At 40.2% G+C, this 18967-nt stretch overlaps 1 protein-coding gene across 12 annotated transcripts in view; it reads right to left on the bottom strand.

Moving 5' to 3' along the window:
- The window catches only part of dock7 (dedicator of cytokinesis 7), a 183674-nt gene that overhangs the window by 94360 nt on the left and 70347 nt on the right, over positions 1–18967 (bottom strand). For all 12 annotated transcript variants that reach the window (XM_072273927.1, XM_072273929.1, XM_072273915.1 and 9 more), the window contains 4 exons: positions 13919–14036; positions 9286–9356; positions 3871–4009; positions 1557–1658 (listed from right to left, as the gene is read on the bottom strand). In XM_072273927.1, coding sequence (XP_072130028.1) covers positions 1557–1658; positions 3871–4009; positions 9286–9356; positions 13919–14036 — 430 coding nt within the window. The remainder of the gene's footprint in view (positions 1–1556; positions 1659–3870; positions 4010–9285; positions 9357–13918; positions 14037–18967) is intronic.

Below are 18967 nucleotides of genomic sequence, written 5' to 3'. Positions count from 1 at the left end.
CATGGGGAAACTAATTACAGGAATGAGAGAACCCAAAATCAACTGGGAAAAGGTTTATGAGAACAGACTCAATCAACAGACAAATTCAAATGAAGACTCTGGCTATCAAATCTAAAATACTAGTGACACAGAAGAAAGTGCTTACGTAATTAAAAAGCAAAAATCAACAACCTTACCCTAAAGAAACTCTGATTGTTCTATTGGACTATGTCCTGGTTATAAGAACAACTTATAATTAGCTAGGAATTCCAACAATATTGGACACAGTGCTGTGCCTATGAACCAATTATGCTAGCCAAACATGAGAAGTGAAGCTCTGATGTGCACCTTTACAAAGTTCGGATGTCTGTTGAAATATTGCCTGCTATAATAATACAACTACATATGATATACCAGGTAAAACTTGGGTGTTGAAGAGGTCGATAACTTTGAGACTTTATACTGAAATGGAGAAATTTCTGACAGCCTTATGAAACACTGCATTGTATACCCTGAATGATGTATAGATTGTACACATAGCTGACGAAGGAAACATGCTGATCCTTGCATCGATCAGTCATGCCTACATGAACTAATGTTGCAAAGATTAATGCACTCACATATCCAGCTTTCATACATAGTCTATGCTAAAACTGTCAAAACATAAGCACTCATGATTGCTTTCAGCTTTATTAATCTATGGCAACAATAGACAAATTATTAATGTTATTATTAAACCTAAAGATGACTGTATTCTTATTCTTAAATTTAATCTGAAGGCTTAAGTACCACTCAGTTTGAGATTCCTATATACAGTAAACATGCAATTTCCATACTTGCTGCCTACACTAAGGTTTTCCTGAATGTGCTCCAACAATGCTGCAGGTTCTTGATGCAACCCCTCAACCATTGCCATTTGAGCCCATCCATTTCAATGCAAAGGAGAATAGCTTCTAATTCACATCTTTAAGTTGAATTTAATTATATTGTTCAATTGTTTTTTAATATTTTTATTAACAAACATTTGTTTTGTTTTTTAATAGTTCTGAATATTCTTAAATATCCTTGACAATTGACAAAACCTAGATGCAAACTGTCAACTGCTTTGTGAGTTCTTCTGCTCTATCAACATGAGGGCACTGCTTTACTGTTTTATATCAACACAACTTTCAAAAGAATTCTAGTTAAGATTGAAGCAGAGTTATCGTTAAACCACTATTTTCTTTCAAACAAACTCACAAATGTTCATAGAACTAATCTGGTCACAGAAGGCAAGATGAACATTTTTCATTCATTGACCTGCAAGACATTTATCTTTTGTTTCCTCTATCTTCTGTTCTGGCACAATTGACATTTTGTTGTTTTTTTTTAAAAAGTGTTATGTTGCTATTGTCACAGAGAATCATTCTTGTCAACACCAGTGAAATTCAAAGCCTGATACCTGAGATGCAAGGATGAACAAGTCAATATCTTTATCACCTCATATTTCAGTAATCAATGTTCACAAACAGCAAGTCAATGCAAGTGTGATACAGAGAGAAGGTAATCCAAACTACAGATGAACTTAAGTAACTTACTTCTGGGGATAAAACTGAATAAGACTGTGGAGGCTTCTCAAGTGACACAGGAAGACATAAATGACCCGTTTTCAGACGTCCGTTCTGCAGCATTGGGATCCACTACATTGGAGAGAATAAGAAGAGTGAAAAGTTAATGTTAACCTGTGTCTGGACACAATACTTTTTGTTAGAGGAGGTAGAATTCTAAGTTATTTGCACAAATTATGTTGCCTTATGAATCTTGTGTAAGGGAAGCAGCTCCCTACAGTTAAATAACTGAGATCAAGATATGCATGGTCAGAGAGAAATCATTTCTGCCATAACCCCATCACATCTTTTATTTCTGCACAGCGAGGGAGGAGTAGAAAGAAATGATGGAATAGGGTGCAAAATAAAATTGTCACAGATACTTAAAAAAAAATCAGCATTTAGAGATAGAAGAGAGAAAAAAAAAGACAACTTTAAACAGGAATTACAGCAACATCAGACAAGGGTGGGTACCTGAAAGAAGGATTTGCAAAATATCCCAATGAAAATTACGATGCTTACATTGGGCATCGTTTGAGTAATACAGGAGACCAAAGACTGAGAAGTGAGAGTGGGCATAAAATGCAAAATTAAAGTAACAGGCTACAGAAAATGCTGGGTCATTCTTGCACACTGAATGGAGGTGTCCTGCAGAACAGTCACTCAATATCCATGAAGTTTCTTCAGTGCGTAGAAGGGACCACATCCTGAGCAGCAAATGCCAGGGAATAATTGTTTTGATCTCCAAGAAATATTTAGGTCCCTGGATGGTAGGAAAGGAAGAGATGAAAAGGCACATGTCATATCTCTCTTGGTTATATGGAAAACTGCAAAAGGGAGATGATTCATGGAACAGCCAAACAGGGAGTCATGAAGGTAATTGTTCCTTTGAAATGCTGAAAGGGGAGGGAAGGGAAAATGTGTCTGCCGTTGAAATCTTGTTAAAGGTGGCAGAAAATGTCCAAGTCACTGAATATTCCTTGGAGTACAGTTAAATCAATCATCAAGAAATGGAAAAAAGATGAAGCAGCTGTAAATCTGCCTAGAACAGGCCGTCCTCAAAAACTGAGTGACTGCAAGAAGGGGACTAGTGAGGAGACTACCAAGAGACCTATGACAACTCTGGAGGAGTTACAAGCTTCAGTGGCTGAGATGGGAGAGACTGTTCATACAACAACTGTTGCCCGGGTGCTTCACCAGTCGCGGATTTATGGGAGAGTGGCAAAGGGAAAGCCACTGTTGAAAAAAACTCACATGAAATCTCGGCTAGAGTTTGCCAAAAGGCATGTGGGAGACTCTGAAGGCAGCTGGAAGAAGGTTCTATGGTCTGATGAAATCAAAATTGAGCTTTTTGGCCATCAGACTAAATACTATGTTTGGTGTAAGCAAATCATCAAAAACACACCATCCCTACCCTGAAGCATGGTGGTGGCTGCATCATGCTGTGGGGATGCTTCACTGCAGCAGGCCCTGGAAGGCTTGTGAAAGTAGAGGGTAAAATGAATGCAGCAAAATACAGGGAAATCCTGGAGGAAAAGCTGATGCAGTCTGCAAGAGAACTGTGACTTGGGGGAAGATTTGTTTTCCAGCAAGACAATGACTTCAAACATAAAGCCAAAGCTACACAGGAATGGCTTAAAAACAACAAAGTTAATGCCCTGGAGTGGCCAAGTCAGAATCCAGACTTCAATCCAACTGAGAATTTGTGGCTGGACTTGAAAAGGGCACGATTCCCATACAATCTGACAGAGCAAGAGCAATTTTGTAAAGGAGAACAGGGGAAAAGTGCCCAGATGTGCAAAGCTGATACAGACCTATCCACACAAGGCTGTATTGCTGCCAAAGGTGTATCGACTAAATACTGATTTGAAGAGGGTATATACTCATGCAATCAATTATTTTGTTATTTATGTTTGTAATTAATTTAGATCAGCTTGTAGAGATCTGTCTTCACTTTGACACGAAATAATTTTTTTCTGTTGATCAGTGTCAAAAAAGCCAAATTAAATCCACTGTGATTCAATGTTGTAATACAATACAGCATGAAAACTTCTGGGGGGGGGGGGTGAACACTTTTTATAGGCACTGTAGGCTAATTTGCATTCGCTGCATGCCATTTCTTGTCAATCAAATAGTCTGCTTACACTCACTCACCACGCTCACGCAGAGGAATAAGAAATGATGAAAGTATAAAAGCTGTAGAGCCTTTGCAGAGGATAGGTGTTGATCAAACAGTATTTGCATAGAGAGTGTTAATTTCCTTGAATTCTCTCTTTGAACCTGGAATAATCAGTTAAGATCATACCGTGTATCCAACCGGGGTTTCTAAGGGCGTGTTCTGTTTCTGCTGGCAGCTGACGTGATAGAAGGTGAAGAGCAAATGATGGTGATCAGTCAAGTACGCAGGGAGTTTGATTTTAATCTCTTCATGAAAGTCAGGGGATCTAACAAAAAAAAATAAGTGCATTTCACATAAAGTATTATTTACTCACATTAAGTTCCATGTGAAATGTATTATTAAACAATATCAGCAAGCTTCAGTAATTAAAGATGGTTCCACCATTCAATAGTTAATTCCTACTACCTCATCTGGTATTTGGTTGTAAATATTAGTTATATAATTAGTTCATCCCAGATATGCCCTATAATTGAATTAAAAGCCCACCGGACTGATAGGAAAATGTCCGCATCACTAATAACTACCAATTCATTCCTTGGAAAATATGTTTATATTCATGAAGCCTAGATCATAAGACCATAAGATATAGGAGCAAATCAGGCCATTTTGCCCATACAGTCTGCTCCGCAATTTCATCATGGCTGATCCATTTTTCATCCTTTTGGATTTTGTCCGCCTTTTACGTTGCAACTCATCCTGTTGACTGCAATTTTGCCCTGTCAATAGCTTCTCCTCACTACACATTGCCTCTGTTTGTAAACCAGTTACCTCATCTTCAGCACTATCACTCCAGTTCCCATCTCCCTGCCAAATTAGTTTAACCACCCCCCCACCCCTGAGCAACTCTCACCAACCTGCCTGCAAGGATATTGGACCCTCTCCGGTTCAGGTGTAATCCGTCCCTTCCGTACAGGTTGTACCTTCCCCTGAGGAGATCCCAATGATCCATAAATCTGAAACCCTGCTCCCTGCACCAGTTCTTCAGCCACGCATTCACCTGCCAAACTGTCCTATTCTTACCCTTGTGGCACAGGCAGCAACAGAGATTACTACCCTGGAGGTTCTGTTTCTCAGCTTTCTCCCTAGCTCCCCAAAATCTCTCTTCAGGTCCTCCTCACCTTGTCTACCTATGTCATTGGTACCCATATGCACCAAGACTTCTGGCTGCTCATCCTCATCCTTGAGAATGCCATGGACCCAATCTGAGCTATCCCTGATCCTTGCACCAGGGAGGCAACATACCATCCGGGTAACTCTATCACACCCACAGAACTCGTCTCTGTTCCTCTGATGAAGGAATCTCCTCTCAACACTGCAGCCTTCTTCACCTCTCTGCTCTTCTGAGCCACAGCATCAGACTCAGTGCCAGAGACCTGGTCACTGTGGCTCCCCCCAGTAGGCCACCCCCCCCCCCCAATAGTATCTAAAGTTGTATACTTTTGATTGAGGGAAATGGCCCCAAGTGTACTCTGTATTAGCTGTGCATTTCCCTCCTTCTCCTGACAGTTACTCAGTTACCTATCTCCTACAATGTAGGAGTGAGTACCTCCCCGTAGCTCCTGTCTATCACTTCCTCATTCTCCCACGAGTTGAAGGTCACTGAGCTTCAGCTCTACTTCCTTAATGCGTTCTCTCAGGAGCTGCAGCTCAGCGCACCTGGTGCAGACGTGTTCATCTGGGAGACCTCCAGTCTCCCAGACTTCCCATATCCCACATACAGTAAAAACACTACCCCTGCAGCTGTTCTCACGACACTACTATGTCCTAACAGATAACGATGAACAAATTAAAACAGAAAGAGAGAAACCTACCAAATATTTAACCTTTCCCAAGCCTGATCTCTCCTAAGCCTGATGAGCCAAAGCCACTTTAAACACTGGCACACTCAAAAGAATGGCCACTCCGTTTTATCAGCCCTTTCTAAGGAATCCCTCTTGCTGATTGGTTGCCCCTCAACTCAGAGAAACTGCCGTGAAGCTCTGCCTTTAAAATCTCGATCACCGTCCTGACTGAAAGCAATCTCCTTTCACACAGCCGTGATGTCAATATGATTTGATTGTAATGCATTCCACAGCTCAAAAAGCTGCACATCAATAAAGGTTTCACATTAAAGCAGTCAGTCAGGGAAGCTGTTGGAAGAATCTCTGAGTTAAAGACTCTAAGAGGGAAGGAGGGTGAGACTGCAGACATCCCACCCTGCAAAAACTCACTTCAGGGAGGTAGCACCATCAATTTGCAGGAGACTCCCGGGAGAGGTGGGATGTCTGCAATAGAGTAGCTCCTTAGCAGCAGGCCAGCTAGTTTAAATAATGTTAGCTAAGCTAATGAACGAATGACACCTGATAAACTCACCTCAACATGTTTTCTACATTTTAACCCACCATGGGCAATAGAAAAGTCACTATTGTAAACAGTGCAGCGAGCAACACTGTCATTATTTTTGACCCTTATTAGGCAGGGATACACTTTAGTGTAGTCTGGGGTAACGTATGTTTTATATTTTTTTGGAACACTCTGCCATGGCGCACTCTCGCTCGCGCTCTCTCTCTTTCTCATGGTTGCTCCAGCGCTCTTGCTTGCTTTCTCTCTCTCTCGCTTTCACTTGCTTTCTCTCTCGCTCGCATGCTCCCACTTGCTTTCGCTCTCACTCTCTCGCTCGCTTGCTCTCGCTCTCTCTCTCGCGCGCTCTCTCTCTCCCGTGGTCGCTCTCGCACTCTCTCTTGCTTGCTTTCTCTCGCTCGCTCTCAAAAAAATTGATTTCTGTGATATTGTATATAATTTGCGGGCATCAGGGAGCCACTATTAATATGCGGGAGACTCCCGGAACTTCCGGGAGGAGTGGGATGTCTGAGACTGGCAAAAATAATGCATTAATTGCTTGAAGTATTTACTGGTTTGTGCAACCCATTTTCATACTCATGAGCACTGGCATTGATTTTTTTTTTACAAATCAAAGCAGTTCTTTAATATGAAGTAAATTATAGTTGGTCTGTCAAAGGGCAAGTTTTCCAAGCACTGATATCACACAGCCTCACTTAGAAAAGTTGCATATTACAGATTTGTAAACTTATTCCCCAAGATTCCATATTCATTTACAAATGGAGCATTGAAAGAATCTTGCAAACATTTCCAAGTATAAATTGGTAGAAGGGGAAGCTTCTTTCAGAATATAAACCTATTAAAAATGTATAAGCATTCTGCAAAGAATTTATAGTCATTAAAAACAACTGGAAAGAGAAACTAAATAATTTCACCATACTGTGAACTCAAAAGCACGACATGTCATTGACCATAACTACATAGAACTCATGCACTTTCTGGCATACTGTATAACTGGTGATGAAATCCTCGATAAGTCACCTCAGTGATCAGCTATTTCACAGCCATGCTTATTCGATAACACTTAGTTTTGCCATCAACCATTACTGAATACTTTTTCAACCAAAGGAAAAACAATTCCATTATTGTATCTCACCCCAACACGTCTACTCTTGTTAAAGACATCAATGTCACAACGCCAGATTTCACAATGAGATATAATTGATCAGTTATAGAGTACTGTAAATTTACAGTACTCTACAACTGATCATTGATGGGTCTACATTATGCATTAACAGGCACCCTAACCACTGAGGATGTTACAACCAAGTTCAATCTTGCTTTTGTCTACTCAGTGGGCAATTGCACTTTCGAACAGGAGTGAGCTAGAAATTTATAGGGGGCATAGACCTTGGCTGATATTTTTCAACTAGCCAAAGACCAGAATGTCATGACCAGTTCAAATGCCTCAGCTGCCTTCTGCAACAACATAAAATCATAGTGTAAATACACATGGTTATACTGTGGTGCTATTTAGGGTTAAAAAAAAGAATGAAATTAAGTTGTCTAAATTAACACTTTAAGATTTTGGTAGATATAATATTGAAAGAATTTTCATATACTAAAGCAAATACTCATTTTTATTCAACTAGTTAAAATTGTATAAAAATATGTTCAAGCTCAGAGATCTTTAACAAGAGCAGACGATTCATGTTGGACCCAATAATTACTGACCACACATAAAACAAACCCATAGTTTACCCCACAGAATGCAGAGATCTAACATGTTTGATGAGGCTATGACAATGAAAAAAAATTGGAAAATGATTTATTCCTAAAAGAGAAATACAAATTTTAAAAAAGTTCTTGCAATAAAATAGAAAAAAATTCTGAAAAAACAGCAGCAAATGAGGAACCAGGAAGTGCCTGTGAAGAGCAAATCAAAGCTGATGTTTCAGGTTAACATAAAACAAACATAGAAAATAGGTGCAGAAGTAGGTCATTCAGCCCTTCGGCCCTTCGAGCCTGCACTGCCATTCAGTATGGTCATGGCTGATCATCCAACTCAGAACCTGCCTTCTCTCCATCCCCTGATCCTTTTAGCCACAAGGGCCATATCTAACTCCCTCTTAAATATAGCCAGTGACTGGCCTCAACTGTTTCCTGTGGCAGAGAATTCCACAGATTCACCACTCTCTGTGTGAAGAAGTTTTTCCTCAGCTCAGTCCTAAAAGGCTTCCGCTTTATCCTCAGACTGTGACCCCTCATTCTGGACTTCTCCAACATCAGGAACAATCTTCCTGCATCTAGCCTGTCCAATCCCTTTAGAATTTTATACGTTTCAATAAGATCCCCCCCTCAATCTTCTAAATTCCAGCCAGTATAAGCCTAGTTGATCCAGTCTTTCTTCATATGAATGTCCTGCCATCCCAGGAATCAATCTGGTGAACCTTCTTTGTACTCCTTCTATGGCAAGAATGTCTTTCCTCAGATTAGGGGACCAAAACTGCACACAATACTCCAGGTGTGGTCTCACCAATGCCTTGTACAACTGCAGTAGTACCTCCCTGCTCCTGTACTCAAATCCTCTTGCTATGAATGCCAGCATACCATTCGCCTTTTTCACCGCCTGCTGTACCTGCACGCCCACTTTCAATGACTGGTGTACAATGACACCCAGGTCTCATTGCATCTCCCCTTTTCCTAATCAGCCACCATTCAGATAACAATCTGTTTTCCTGTTTTTGCCACCAAAGTGGATAACCTCACATTTATCCACATTAAATTGCATCTGCCATGAATTTGCCCACTCACCTAACCTATCCAAGTCACCCTGCATCCTCTTAGCATCCTCCTCACAGCTAACACTGCCGTCCAGCTTCGTGTCATCCACAAACTTGGAGTTGCATCAATAACAATGACCAGGCTATAACCGCATTTTCATAAAGACCCTTCTGGTTCACTACTGTTGTTCAGTCAGGAAATCTGTCCTTATCCAGTCTGCCCTATTTGTGAGCGCATGGTTGATTCTTCCCTTTCTCTTCATTCGAACCCAATTCGAAATGGACAATTACGACAGCTTTACCAGTGGTGTCAACATAACTGTGAATATTTTTCAATCACTCGAAAGGTATCGTTTCTCTTTTTAGTCCTTATAAAATGAAAAACTAAGCTGAGCAAAAATATTTATGATAAGGCAAATAATTTATGACATTTTCTTACCTGTTGTGATATATAACCGCAGTATATGACTCTTTTGTAAATTCCGCACAACTTGATTTTCCAAAAATAACCTAAAAATGGGTAAGAATCATTTCCATCAATTATTGCGAGCCTTTGTTCAATGGTTGTAGTCTTACACAAGCAACTTTAGAAACGATCATGTTATCTAAGCCAACACTCAAAGAGCAGCATTGTTAGAGATGCTTCTCAGTAGGCATGAAAGACTCTACTTTCATCTAAATTAAAGTGAGATATGTCCAAACCATTGAGTTTGCTGAAGAATCATTTCCAATAATGTTTTGAAAATATTAGTTACCAGCCAAATTCCATGGAAGAGAAAGGCTTAAAACTGAAGACCCCTTTTTTTTCCAAAAAAGAAAGCAGTTATGATTTGCATCTCCATAACATAAAAACTAATTGAAAGGAAAACAAGGGAGCCGGAAATGTGGGTCTAACTTCATTTTTACTTCGCGAGGTATATTGTGGTGGCGTGATCCACATGCTATTTCATATTTTTACATATAATCCTTAGTGAATTATTTATAAGAACTAGAATGCTTAATCGAACAATATAGTTACAACATTACTCAAATATTACTGAAATATTAAATACACAATGCTCCTTGATTAGCTATACACTTCAACTCAATATAGAATGCAACTCAACTCAAATATGTAACATAATGCTATATTTTATATACACACACATACACATGCAATATATTATATAGTACAACTACTATACACATCCACAGCATAGTAAATTTTAAACTGTCCCATTCAGGCCTAAAGATTTATCGCTGTGGAGGCTTTGTAACTCTTGTGGGATAACGTCTTTCCTGACAAGGGGGTCACTCTGCTTGGCAGGTGAGAATTGTGGCTGTGGAACAATCTCAGGATCTGGGGCCTCCTCCGTCTGGTTGTAAGAGTTGGCTCTGGGATGGCAGGAAGCGACTCTGACAGCCCTGAACACCTTTGTTCTCGACATAAAATGCTGGTGGAACACAGCGGACCAGGCGGCATCTATAGGAAGTACAGTCAACGTTTCGGGCCGAGACCCTTTGTCAGGACTAACTGAAAGAAGAGATAGTAAGACAGTGGGAGGGGAGGGGAGATCCAAAATGGTAGGAGAAGACAGGAGGGGGAAGGATGACGCTAAGAGCTGCAAAGTTGATTGGTAAAGGGGATACAGAGCTGGAGAAGGGGGAGGATCATGGGACGGGAGGCCTAGGGAGAAAGAAAGGGGGAGGGGAGCCCAGAGGAAGATGGACAGCAGGCAAGGAGAGATTGTGAGAGGGACAGGCAGAAAAAAAGGAGGGAGGGGGAATAATAAATAAATAAATATGGGTTTGTTAAGGAAGGAAGGAGGGGCATTAGCGTAAGTTAGAGAAATCAATGTTCATGCCCATTCTGATATGTCAATCCACGGCCTCCTCTACTGTCAAGATGAAGCCACACTCAGGTTGCAGGAACAACACTTTATATTCTGTCTGGGTAGCCTCCAACCTGATGGCATGAATTGCATGATGGCCTTCATCAACCATGGGGTTGAGTTTAAGAGCTGAGAGGTAATGTTGCAGCTACATAGGACCACAGTCAGACCCCACTTGGAGTACTGTGCACAGTTCTGGTCGCTTCACTATAGGAAGGACGTGGAAACCATAGAAACGGTGCAGAGGAGATTTACAAGGATGTTGTCTGAATTGGGGAGCATGCCTTACGAGAATAGGTTGAGTGAACTTGGCCTTTTCTCCTTAGAGTGACGGAGGATGAGAGGTAACTTGATAGAAGCGTTCAAGATAATGAGAAGCATTGATCGTGTGGATAGTCAAAGGCTTTTCCCCAGGGCTGAATTGGCTAGCATGAGAGGGCATAGTTTTAAGGTGCTTGGAAGTAGCTACAGAGGAGATGTCAGAGGTAAGTTTTTTTACACAGAGTGGTGAGTGTGTGGAATGGGCTGCCGGCAGCGGTGATGGAGGCAGAAATCATAGTCTCTTAAGAGACTCCTGGCTGACTACATGGAGCTTAGAAAAATAGAGGGCTATGGGTAAAGCCTAGGTAGTTCTAAGGTAGGGACATGTTCAGCACAGCTTTGTGGGCCGAAGGGCCTGTATTGTGCTGTATGTTTTCTATGATTCTATGTTTCATCTCCATCTGCAGGTAGGCCTCAGCTAAGTCCACTTTGCTAAAGTGTTTCCTTCTAGAAAGGTCTGTAAAGCTATCCTCTATCTTAAGCAGAGGGTACTGATCTACTTTAAGTACTAGGTTGATGGTGATCTTACAATCACCACAAATACTGGCAAACCCATCCTTCTTGGATACTCGGGCCATGGGTGTTGCCCAGAGACTCCATCAACCTTGGAAGGAATTCCTTCAGCCTCATTGCGATCTAGCTCACTGGCTACTTTATGACAGACGGTATAAGGAACCGGATGAGCCGGTTGTAAAACTTGGGGGTGGCATTTTCATTTAACACTATTTTACCCTTATGTGGTTGAGTTTTCCAATGTCATCCTTAAACACTGCCATGGCATCATCCAGTACCTTTCTTAATTTGCTTTCAGTTGACTCCAATGCAGGAGATGTGACATGCATATGATGGACAGATCTCCAATCAAGTTGTAGTTGTCTCAGACAAATATAACCCCACAATACTGGCCCTCCTGTTTTTACCATTTACAAGCTCAATGTGGCTTGTTGGTTGTTGCATTTCACTATTACACATGCCATACCCACAGGAGTTATCTTTTCTCCAGTATAAGTTCTTAGTTGGATATCTGCAGGTTTCAGTTCAGTATCTTTGAAATGCCTATCAAACTCATTTGAGAAATGACTGAAACAGCCGAGCCGGTGCCCAATTCCATTTTAATTGATTTGCTGTTCATTTCTAGTTAAGGCCATAATGCTTGACAATTGTTAGATTTCACATTATAAATCTCAAGGCTACTCAGTCCTTTGTCATTCTCATCATTATCAAATTTTTCATCACAGCATGCACATTAGTGCTCTTTTTGAAACTGTAACTTGACTTTTTTATCTTTTTCTCTTCCCTGAGCAGTCCATTTAATCTTGTCTGCTCAATATGCTCTTTGTATATGTCCTACTTTGTTGTGTTTTCTGCAAATTTCACCTTTAAACTTGCACTGGTGTGGCGTATGTGAGCTCCTGCTACAACTATAAACACAATTTATTTGACAGGCCAGTTCCTGTTTAGATGCTGCAATTTTGTTCACACTCATTTTCATTCCAGACTGCAACACAATTCTGTCTGTCTGCTGTTTCCATTGATACAGATATTTCAACTGCTCTTTTAAACTTGAGTTGTGCTTCAGCTAGGAGCTGTTTTTGAATGCTTTCTTATAAGATTCCACAACCAAATTGATCTCTCAGTGCATCAATCAATAAGCCTATCACTGAACTGACAATTTCAGGCAATCTCTAATTTAGACACAAACGCTGAAATGGACTCCCCTTCCTTTTAATTCTGCTTATAAAACCTAAAGCATTCTGCAATCAACAATAACGTCAGTTCTAAATGTTCCTGCATTACTTTCATGATATCAGCAAAGATCATTTATGCCTGGTTTGTTGGAGCGGTCAAACTTCTGAGCAAGCTGTACGGCCATTTCTGCTTTTTTAATTTATAATTATTATCACCCAGTACTCACTGCTTATGAATCCGTGAATCTGTCCATTATTTTTCTTTTTTTTAAAAAACACAAACGTCTCCCTTTCTGAAGACGTACACGCTGCGCTTTTTTAAAAAACTGGACAGGTAGGTAGTTGTCTTGGATTTGTTTAAAACTTCGTTGCCAGTGTTATGTTTTGTAACTCCAAAACATAAAATGAATTGAAAGGAAAGCAAGGGAGCCAGGAACATGAGTCTAACTTCATTCTTACTTTAAGCGAGGCACACACTTACGATGTGGTGGTGCGATGACATATGCCATTTACGTACCTTTACATATAACCCATAATGAATTATTTCATCAGCAAAGAATGTTTAAATCAAACAATATATTTACAATATCACTCAAATGTTACTGAAATATTAAATACACACCAAAAACCTCTATCTCTGGTGCCAGCTATAGAATACATTGGGGGAACTATTTTTCCATTGAATTCTCTCTGACACAACAAAGAGATACTGGTAACAGAGGCAGTGGAACACAAAGTATCAGTTTATCTTCCTTTGGTGGAAGAAAGGAAGAACTAAGTGTGCAATATTTATATTTTTTCCCACGCCCACTTTCCTCTCAGCATTCTTCGGCCAGATTGCCAATTTATTGTGTAACCCACGTCAACAAGGAACTTCACTGAGACTGAGAAATCAGCCAGTACAGGTCAAACAGTGTATCCTGCCATGCAACAAGGCAATGAGCACAAATGATTCAACCGTTCTTCCATTTCTCTACTGACAAAATAAGAAGTCTGAAACACACAGGTGTCTCATTATTGCTGGTTCCCTTGGAACCTGGGCACTATCAGTCAGCCCAATTACATCAGCCAGTATCCCATTGGACATTTTATCCACAACATCCAAAACTGTACATGCATTCTTATTCAGTATTCCTCTTTAAATAAAACTGCATTTACATTTTACAATTAAATAAAGTAAGATTTACTTTACCTGCAGTGCATTGTTCTGATCTTCCCCAGACATAAACTGGACTTTCACGGTAATATTTCTAGCAGATCCTTGACGGTTTGCAAAATTAAGACTCTGCGGATACACGTACAGCAAATTCCTATGAAATTAAACGAAGTTAATGAGATGCAAGATCTTGTGTGAAAATTGAATATGGAGGGGTTTATGTATCAATAGCTAACTATGACGTTGGTAGGAACGGAGCAAGAGAGTGTACAGAAATTCCAATGGTATTTCAGATATAAGATCCAGTTGAATGTACAGGTAAAAGAAACCACAAGGGATAGTTTTATGCACTATAAGAGTCAGTTAAATCTAGCCCTGGGCTAAAATCACTGCTTTTCAGAAGAGAGCAACCTTGTTGTTTCAACATCCCACTCAGGTTTTAATGCAAGAAAACATTTAAAACTGGTTTCGCTCTTTTCAAGTCAACTCTTTCATGCTCAAAAACAAACAAAAAAAAACAAGTCAGGCAGCATCTATGGAGGGGAATAAACAGTCAACGTTTCGGGCCGAGACCCCTCATCAAGACTGGAAAGGAAGAAGATAGAAGTTAGAACAGAAGGTGGGGAAAGAGAAGGGGGTACAAACTAGCAGGTGATAGGTGAGAACAAGAAATGACAGCCTTACTAGCATTGCTCGTATAATATCACTAATTTTTAAAAATCACTATCACACTTATGGAATAATTCTCATTTTCAGTCATTATAAAGTAAACAAATGTATTTATACTGGGTGAAGCTACTTACAGTAAGACAAATAATTTATGACATTTTCTTACCTGCTATCGTATATAACTACAGTATACCCAATTTACTAACCTCCCCTTCACCTGATCTCATCTACCAGCTTGTACATCTTCTCCTCTCCCCACCTTCTTCTGGCATTTACCCCCTTCCAGTCTTGATGAGGCACTTGGCCTAAACCGTCCACTGTTAATGTATGCTATCTCACTTGCTGAGTTCTACCCGTATTTTGTGTGTGTTGTTCAAGATTCTCCTGTGTTTATGATGTGCAGGAATTCAAAATGGTTGCTTTTGCATTGACATTTTAAACAGCCTTGTATTTTACACGTGAAAAGTAGTTAATCCTTAATCTGCTCAATAATTATTAGACCTGTGTTCCTGTGGCACACCACCTCCCATCAACTCACTCACCCACAGAGATGGCCACTACTCTTGTGCAGTTTTCCCCACAAAGAAAGCCAACATATCACAAGCTTAACAAAAATAAAAAAGTATTATATTTTTGAAAGTATACTTTTGGTATTTTCATTTGTTCCAATCTACAGCAGTCTGTGAGACGTTTAAACGTTAGCTAAAAATTATGCTTTTTTTCCTTCAGACACACATTCTGTGAAAATTCATTGACACAGCTGATTGGTTACCTAGCTCAATGGCTCATTACTGGGAGCCAGAGGTCCCTTAGAACTGTACAAGATAGCATGCACCATTAGAAATAGGAATGTTGACACCATAGAGATCATTAAATCGTGGCACATTTCTCCGAGGTCTATACTACCGACAATAAAATCTGGCCATCAGCTCATCTCAGGCAATGCGAGAGCAACAATAGTGTAAATGGCCTCAGTGTCCCTTGCTCAGAAGGAGTGTGGATGTTTTGAGAATAGAATCTGAATTGCCAGAGATGAGAAGCCTTAGGGTGAAGACTCGTATTTGAAGAGATAGTAGGGCCTTGAATATAAATAAAACTGCTTTCAAATGGAATGCTGCATTTCGATGACAGGCAGTTGGTGGGGTCGCTCTTGTACCAAAGCCACAAGCATCAGGCACTGAAAATTTAAGAAGTATTTAAGACAGATAAATATGGAGCAAATCAACTCCTGTGAATATTTAAGAAAACTGTAATTAAGGCTTTAAACTTAAAGTATCCTGAAATAAAGTCTAAAGTTGGGCAGGAGGAGAAGATGGCAGCGTGACGCAGCGTGCACAGCTCTCCGGTGAAATGATATCGTATCTGTTAAATAGGGGCCGTGGACAATTCTGATTTGATGGAGACAGACGTGAAAGCACAGAGGAGCATCTGGAGAAATTTCTGAAATGCCGGTTCACTGCCGCTGCTACTGTGCGATCTAGAATCTCCAGAGGGAAGGCCTCAAAATCCCCAGCTTTGCCTGCTGCTGGCGACCAAGGCTGAGATCGAAGCGTTCGGATACAGATGGTGCTCGGTACTCGGTGTCAGAGGGCTGATCAGAGCTCGAAGTTTTCGGATGACTCAGAGTCGGACTGTGGACTGGCATGGCAGGGAGAGTTTTCTTCCTTCTCCCGTCTGCGTGAGATGTGGGACTTTTGAGAGACTTTGAACTTTTTTACTGTGCCATGGTCTGTTCTTCCTCAAGTTATGGTATTGTTGCACTGTTGTAACTATATGTTATAATTATGTGGTTTTTGTTAGTTTTTCAGTCTTGGTCTATGTTGTGTTTCTGTGACATCATACCGGAGGAATATTGTATCATTTCTTAATGCATGCATTACTAAATGACAACAAAATAGGACTGCGTGTCCTCATAATCTAATCTAATCTCACCTCATCTAAATTTAGGCAAACATTCCTAAACAGCAATACAAACATATTGTGAAAAAAACTGCAGATGCTGGAAATCTGAAGTAATTATTGTAGATGCTGGAAAGACTGAGCTAATAAGGTAGTAACTGAGGAAAGAGAAACAGCTATTTCAGACGTGGGCCTCTTCAAGGAGTTCTGAATGGTATTGCAGTTGAGACATTAACTCTTTCTCTATCTACAGATACTGCCTGATCTGTTGAGTTTACAGACACATGCATTTAAAATGGATGACTGCTAAAATTCCCTTAGACCCTCTGACACTCCTACTTTGCTGAATCTTTCTTAATAGTTGTCAGCAGTCAACTGGATGAAATATATTTAAAGACCAGATATATGATCTTTTAATTCTAGCTTCAGATTCACCTATGAAACATTGATAAGTAACTGCAACAGCCCAAGATTGTTAATGAATAACAGGAATAGCAACATCACACAAAAAAAAACAGCTTCCTGCATGAAATTAAATGAACTATACAGTAGGAAAACAGGGTCAGTGCTAGTGTATCATTGAGAAAGGGTTAAAATATACTCACATTAACATAAATTACAAACAGTATACAATTAGCACCTCTCACAGTATTTGTAACAATCTCCATATCTGCAGTTCCATATAGTCTTCAAATATGGTATGGTATATTCAATATGGCATATCACATTGGGTCATGTATCTGCCAGATAACATAGGCTGCGCACAAGAAATTAGGCTTGAATGCAGGAAGAAGATCATCACCTTGTTAATTAAAAGGCCACTCAAATAACCATGGGATTAACTTGAGGAGATTGTTAGAAAGAGCTACTAGGACTGCATGGGCATTTACTCACTGTAAAAAGCATTCTGTAGTTTTATTTAGAGAATAAGTAGTGATGATCCCTCCTGGTCTCCAGCACAATCTGAAAAGAAGGAGGCAACTAGAGGGAAGCCAACTCGTTAGGGGAGGCAGAACGAAAAGCCTCTTTCCAACAGCATGTCAAGATAGCACTCTGACATCTGTAAGTTGCTCTTAAAGTCACTAACAACGCTGGCCTGGTTCCACTGATTTTCTTATGAGAACATTTTGCAACTCTATTGCTATTCCTCCTTCATAACGTTAGAGCTGTTCACAAAACAGCATTTCTTCTCCACAGCTCAATTCTACACTGGAGAGAACTCAGGAAGGTAGCTCCTCAGCTCCCAGCTCTATGGCAAAGAGGGATAACTAAGTGTCCTCACAGATCTCCACTACTCTGAAATAGGATCAAAGAAAACACTCCCAAAATCCAATGTGAAACACATCCAAATATTTAACATTGCCATCATTCTTGTTGTTGATGATCTCAAAATATGCCTCAGCTATATTATGAATATAAAGGGCTATCACCCACAATGACAAACGTTTCTATAATGAATACACACGGCTTAATGATTCACCCTTATGGATTCCCTTAACTACAAGGGATTTATAAACCGTAAATATTTTTGCCTATATTCATTTATTCATTCTCTCTCTCTCTCTCTCATGGTATCAGTCTGACCAGACAGCATTATAAGACCATGCGACATAAGAGCAGAATAGAGCCATTCGGCCCATCGAGTCATCTCCATCATTTCATCAAGGCTGCTTTATTACCCTCTCATCCCCATTCTTCTGTCCTCTCCACATAAGCTTTGACACCATGATTAATCAAGGAACCAGTAACCTCTGCCTTATATATACCCAATGATTTGGCCCGCACAGCTGTCTGCGGCAATGAATTTCACAGATTCACCACTCTGGCTAAAGAAATTGTTCCTCATTGTTTGTTCTAAATGAATGTACCTCTATTCTGAGGCTGTGCCTCTAGTCCTAGACTCACCAAGTATTGGAAACATATTCTCCACATCCACTTTATCTAGGCCTTTCAATATTCAATATGTTTCAATGAGATCCCCCCATCCATTCATTTATTCAATGATATTCATCAACAGCAACTGGCGGTGAACATCTCTAATTCAAAAGATGCTGGTGGAGCTTCAACCAATTAAGTTTAAGCTCAGATGGTCTCCAAGAGCCCTGATGTTGAGTGTGAATGTGAGAGACCATGCAATTAGTGCTAACCGGATATTTTAAAAATTGGACAATGTCCATACATAGAATGGTGTGGAAATTATACGCATTAACGTCCCCTCCCTTACCACCTATAAGCCCTCTAAGATATCACTGACTTTTCCTTTACAAGTAATTTCTTCAATAATTCCAAATCCCCTTATTCAACTTTGAGATACCTGAAATTGCTGAATTTGATATTGAATCCTAAAGATTGGATCATGCTCAGACAAAAGATGAAGTGCTGCCTTTCAAGCTTGCATCGGGCCTTGATGGAAAAGTGCTTTTGGAGGAAGGGGGAGTGTGGAGGGGAATCTGATGTTGGAACTTGTTAAGACAGTAGAGATTACAAAGGTTATACAGATGGAGATATTAGACATAG

The sequence above is a fragment of the Mobula birostris genome, chromosome 12 (assembly GCF_030028105.1).
Source record: "Mobula birostris isolate sMobBir1 chromosome 12, sMobBir1.hap1, whole genome shotgun sequence".
NCBI lineage: Eukaryota > Metazoa > Chordata > Chondrichthyes > Myliobatiformes > Myliobatidae > Mobula > Mobula birostris.
Note: the sequence above shows the minus strand (reverse complement) of the source record. Positions and strands in the feature narration are given on the sequence as shown.